Source organism: Bos mutus, chromosome 3, assembly GCF_027580195.1.
Source record: "Bos mutus isolate GX-2022 chromosome 3, NWIPB_WYAK_1.1, whole genome shotgun sequence".
NCBI classification, from domain to species: Eukaryota; Metazoa; Chordata; class Mammalia; order Artiodactyla; family Bovidae; genus Bos; species Bos mutus.
Genome location: NC_091619.1, coordinates 97,443,762 through 97,449,268, shown reverse-complemented (window position 1 = coordinate 97,449,268; position 5,507 = coordinate 97,443,762). Strand labels below are relative to the sequence as shown.

The 5,507-nt window shown below is 51.9% G+C and overlaps 1 protein-coding gene across 1 annotated transcript; it reads right to left on the bottom strand.

Annotated features, from left to right (window-relative positions):
* Positions 1 to 392: 392 nt before the first annotated feature.
* On the bottom strand, positions 393 to 5,295 carry KNCN (kinocilin). Its single transcript, XM_070362384.1, has 4 exons — positions 5,145 to 5,295; positions 4,036 to 4,104; positions 3,298 to 3,372; positions 393 to 472 (listed from the first exon to the last, which is right to left on the bottom strand). The coding sequence occupies exons 1-4, from the start codon at positions 5,293 to 5,295 to the stop codon at positions 393 to 395; spliced, it is 375 nt and encodes a 124-aa protein (XP_070218485.1).
* Positions 5,296 to 5,507: the final 212 nt, after the last annotated feature.

The following is a 5,507-nucleotide window of genomic DNA, read 5'->3' as shown; positions in this document are numbered from 1 at the left end:
CTTGAGGCCCGGGGCCAGGCCTTCGGGGCTGAGGGCTCAAAACCCGGCTGTGGTTCCCCAGGGCTTGTAGCTCACTTCCCTGGCCAGGCTGGAGCAAGGGACTGGGGCATCACTGGGCCCCACATTCCAGAGAAGCCAGTCAGGAGATCAGAAAGGGAAGAAAGCTGAGCTGCCGTCCAGAGAGAAGATCCAGGTCAAGAGCCTTCTGAAACTAGAGACACCTTGGTCCCAGCCCCGCCCATCACAGGAATCCATTTCCAATGGCTTTTGCGGATGCAGGTCTGGCGTCTCCAGGAGCTGGTTCTTCTCACGTTCGGATCCAGGCAGGCTCTGAGACTGGGGGAGCAGGGGGAAGAGCGCACAGGGCAGGGGGCAACCCCTCAGCCCCTGCCTCAGCCCTCCCCAGTCCCCCGGCCCCCAGCCTTCAGCTTCTCCAGGGTTCTGCTCACGGTGGACAGGCTGCTACGGGCTCCTGTGGGAGAGACCAGGACAGGGCGGCTGAGTGGACAGATTCTGGGTCAGAGCCTCCCAGAGGGACCTGGGGTCAGAGGGGATAGAATGGGGAGGGAGGGAGTCTTGGGGGGCAGCCTGGTTTAAAGAGACATGGATGGTCAGAGTAGCCCTTCAACAGGACAGCAACATGGTGTGGGAGTTAGAGGCAGGACTGGGGGCTGACGGCCTAGTTTCTGGCCCCACCACTTCCCAACTGAGTCTCATAACCTCCCTGGGTCTCAGTCAGTTCAGTTCAGTTGCTCAGTCATGTCAGACTCTTTGCGACCCCATGGACTGCAGCACACCAGGCTTCTCTGTCCATCACCAACTCCCGGAGCTTGCTCAAACTCATGGCCATCGAGTCAGTGATGCCATCCAGCAATCTCATCCTCTGTTGTCCCCTTCTCCTCCTGCCTTCAATCTTTCCCAGCATCAGGGTCTTTTCCAATGAGTCAGTTCTTTGCATCAGGTGGCCAAAGGATTAGAGTTTCAGCTTCAACATCAGTCCTTCCAATATTCAGGACTGAATATTCAGGACTGATTTCCTTTAGGATGGACTGGTTTGATCTTCTTGCAGTCCAAGGGATTATCAAGAGTTTTCTCAAAACCACAGTTCAAAAGCATCAATTCTTCAGCACTCAGCTTTCTTTATAGTTCAACTCTCACATCCATACATGACTACTGGAAAAACCATAGCTTTGACTAGACAGACCTTTGTTGGCAAAGTAATGTCTTTGGCTTTTTAATATGCTGTCTAGGTTGGTCATAACTTTTCTTCCAAGGAGTAAGTGTCTTTTAATTTCATGGCTGCAGTCACCATCTGCAGTGATTTTGGAGCCCCCAAAATAAAGTCTGACACTGTTTCCACTGTTTCCCCATCTATTTGCCATGAAGTGATGGGACTGAGTGCCATGATCTTAGTTTTTTGAATGTTGAGTTTTTTTTTTTTTTTTTAAATGTAAGAGCATGTCTGTGCTCCAATAATACTTTACTAACGGACAATGAGATTTGAATTTCAAAATTTTCACATTTTTGTTCTTTTGCTTTTTTTCCCAAACATTAAAAAATGTAAAAATCATTCTTAGCTTGCAGGTCATACAAAAAACAGACAGCAGGAAAGTTTAGACCTACAGGCCATAGTTTATGGCAATAGGTAAAAATTAGGATCTGAAAAATCACACTGGTGATTCAGAGTAATGTTGGAAGGCCAGTAACTCAGGTCCAACTACTGACAGTAGTACTGGAAAGCTTTTTTTTTTCCCTAACCCAGTGTCCCAACTAGCAGAATACAATGATCGTAACTTTTGAATCTCAGTGAATAATCAACAAGTATTGAAGTTTTGGGTACATTTTCAGACCTATGGAAACACATGAGAAAATACATACAAGAAATTTAAGGCTGTCTGGCAGGAAAAGTTTGGATAACTGTAATATGAATAGGAAAAAATTATTTTTTCTTGAAATCATTCCTTATACTCAGTAACCCTAAACAACCCTTGCTGCTGTTGCTGCTGCTAAGTCACTTCAGTCGTGTCCGACTCTGTGCGACCCCATAGACAGCCTCCTACCAGGCTCCCCTATACCTGGGATTCTCCAGGCAAGAACACTGGAGTGGGTTGCCATTTCCTTCTCCAATGCATGAAAGTGAAAAGTGAAAGGGAAGTCGCTCAGTCATGTTCGACTCTTAGCGACCCCATGGACTACAGCCTACCAGGCTCCTCCATCCATGGGAGTTTCCAGGCAAGAGTACTGGAGTGGGGTGCCATTGCCTTCTCCTGAATGTTGAGTTTTAAGCCAACTTTTTCACTCTCCTCTTTCCCTTTCATCAAGAGGCTCTTTAGTTCTTCTTCACTTTCTGCCATAAGGGTGGTGTCATCTCCTATCTGAGGTATTGATATTTCTCCCAGCAATCTTGATTCCAGTTTGTGCTTCCTCCAGCCCAGCGTTTCTCATGATGTACTCTTCATAGAAGTTAAATAAGCAGAGTGACAACATACAGCCTTGATGTACTCCTTTTACAATTTGGAACCATACTGTTGTTCCATGTCCAGTTCTAACTGTTGCTTCTTGACCTGCATACAGATATCTCAGGAGGCAGGTAAGGTGGTCTGGTATTCCCATTTCTTTAAGAGTTTTCCACAGTTTGTTATGATCCACACAGTCAAAGTCTTTGGCATAGTCAATAAAGCAGAAGTAAATGTTTTTGTGGAACTTTCTTGCTTTTTCAATGGTCCAACAGATGTTGGCAATTTGGGCCTCAGTTGCCCCATTGTATAAAGTGGGGCTAATTATAGGACCTGCCTCATATGGCTGTTCTGAGAATGAAACAAATCAACATATGGAAAGTGCCTGGAACAGTGTCTGGGATGGAACCTTTTGCTGAGTGCTCAGCATCCTACCATGGGTGGCAGACACTGGGGGCGGGGGCACCTTTGAGAAACTCTTGCCCTGGAATTTCCCAGTGTGGCGGGATGGAGGAGGAAGGAGATGCCCAGTTTAGGGTACCAGCTCTGAGAGTTGGATTCCACTATGGGAGAGGAGAGTGAGAAGATAACTGGGCATTGGGCTGGGGGAGGGAGGGCAGGGTGGTGCTGTACTGGGCCTGACAGAGAAATCTTGGGGACCAGAGGGGCTAGCTCGCTGGGAGCAAGAAGCGTTTTGACTAAGCTCGTGGAAGAACTATGCCACACTTCTGCCTCCCTGTGATTGGAGAAGCCCTCTTTGCACTTCCATCATGGTGGCTTCTCTGGGCTGTGTACCCAGAGGGGAAGATGGAAGGTAGACTCTGGAATTTCTGGAACTTACCCTCTTTATTTCCATTGGTGCTGGATCTTCCCTCCCCATGGTCTGCCCCTGGCTGGGGGTGGATTCTCAGGCTCCCTGTAGGAGGAGAGCACCACAAGCCCTGCGGTTACTAAGCCATTCTCAAATCAAGTCCAGCTACAGGAAGGGAAGTCCTTCCAGTTGTCTACTCCCCATCCTGGCTGCTGTCTTTGCTCCACTACTTCCTTTACGTCTCCCACATGATCTGCGCAGATTTAGGGAGGGAACAAAGGTGGAAGAAATGGGCCCTTGAAGGAGAAGACAGCAGATATTCAAGGAGGTGAGGGTCCTAGGGAGAACTGGGGATGAGTGTGTAGGGCTGACGAAGACGGGAGCACCTATGTGGGGAGCTGAGACGAGGTGAGGAGCTATTTAGGGTCCTGAGGTCTCAAGGGAGCTAGAGGGTCTTCATGGAAGCTCAGGGATGAAGTAGGGTTATCTGGAGGCCTCGGAGGCTTTGGGGAAGAAGAAGAACTTATCAGGGGACGTGGGGGTTCTAGGTGTTCTGAGCCGGTTCAGGGACTTAGTGGAAGGCTGGAGTCTGTGTGCAGTCACGACAATGCCTACACAACATACACACACATACACAGCATCTCTAACACACGCAGCCAGTACAGTCACTCATGTGGGCTTGGCTGTACTGCACAGTGGGCTGCAGACTCACACACAGAGGGTCTCACGCAGTTCTTGGAGGAGGTGGGGGTGGGGGAGAGGACTCACCTATCGTGGGCAGGATGTGGTCCAGGTTGAACCGAGACTTCAGGAAAGGGTAGGCCAAGATGAGGAGCCCTAAGAAGAGAGACACGGAGGGGTTTCATGGTGAGGAGGGAGCCTGTTTAGGCGAGCTGTGTGAAGCTGGGGCTGGGCTCTGGGTGTGAATGGGAGCAGCGTGAGTGAGCAGGGTTGGGACTGTGGGTGTGTGAATGTAGCCTGGGAGTGTGTGCACCAATGGGGGGCATTCCCCAACACCCAGCCCCAGGAGGGGGTGGGGAGCGGTGCCTTTGGGGGAAGGGGTTACTGGCTGTGAAGGCCTAGGCTCCTGGCTCCACCCTGCCCAGGCGATGGCAGATTGGTTTCTTCCTTCCTCTGCAGCTGGAAATGGGCCCATTGGCACCCCCCAGCTCTGGTTCCCCACCCTCCCCTAGGGCTCCCAAGGGCAGGACCGGAGGCTCCTCAGTGAGCTGGGGAGGGGGTCGCGGAAGAATGGGTCCTGCTCTGTCACTCCCCAAGGTTTTGGCCCCTGGCCTGAGTTCATAGGTGCAGATGCCAGAGCCCACTGACCTGGTGCTTCTGGTTCTGCCCGGGGATGTGGGATGTACCTAGCACCACTGTGGGGATATCAGTGGGCCTGGCTCGGACAGACAGATGCCTGGATAGACAGATCTGCTATGGCAACATTCCAGGAAAGAAAAGGAAACCCTTTGTCTGAGCTGGATCCTGTCAGGGCTCAAGGAGGGTCCCACAGAGACCTCTGTCCTTCTCTACCCACCCCCTACCAACTCATCCGGAACAAGCTTATGAGTCCTAACACTAACTCAAGAGCCCAGGGCTTGGGACTTGGGAACCGGAGCAGGAGTGGCCCGAGAGCAGTGTTCACCAGCTTCTGCTCCACGCCTCCTCACCCCTGCAGTGTGCCGTGGGAATCTCACCCCAGCCTCCCTCTCCCTCCCTGTACCCCTGATGGCTGCCTTGCTCACACCTCCAACTTCTATCCTCCCCAACTGATTCCTGATGACCCAGCTCTTCCCTCCATTTCTTGTTCACCTGGCTGTGGTCCCCTCACCCCACCCCCCGCCCCAGGTCCCTCTCTGAGCCCAGCACCTTCTTACCGAGACCAGCAGCGCCAATAAAGATCCCGCCCACGGCAGCTGCAGCTTTGGAGATGGAGACGCCGATGATGATGCTGCCCGCCACGAGGCCGAGGGCCACGCAGGCCAGCTGCAGGCAGCGGAAGTCTCTGCTGCTGATGGGGATGTCCATGCAGGCCTGCCTAGGGCACTGCCTCCACCAGCAGAGCCTGTCCCGAAACAGCTCTGGAGGTCTCAGTCCTCTAGGGTGTCTCCTTGCTGGAGCTTCACCTGCAGGAAGAGAGTCTAACCTTTGGGTTTATCTGCAACCCTATCCCACCACAGTCTCAGGGTCCCCACCTTGAGTGAGGATCTCTCCCAGGTCACCCCAACTTACTATTCCTC

Coding starts and splice junctions, on each gene's coding strand:
- KNCN (XM_070362384.1), bottom strand. CDS start 5,295: ATGGACATCCCCATCAGCAGCAGAGACTTCCGCTGCCTGCAGCTGGCC. Junction 4,105..5,144: donor TATTGGCGCTGCTGGTCTCG/GTAAGAAGGTGC, acceptor CTCTCTTCTTAG/GGCTCCTCATCTTGGCCTAC. Junction 473..3,297: donor CACCAATGGAAATAAAGAGG/GTAAGTTCCAGA, acceptor TCTCTCCCACAG/GAGCCCGTAGCAGCCTGTCC.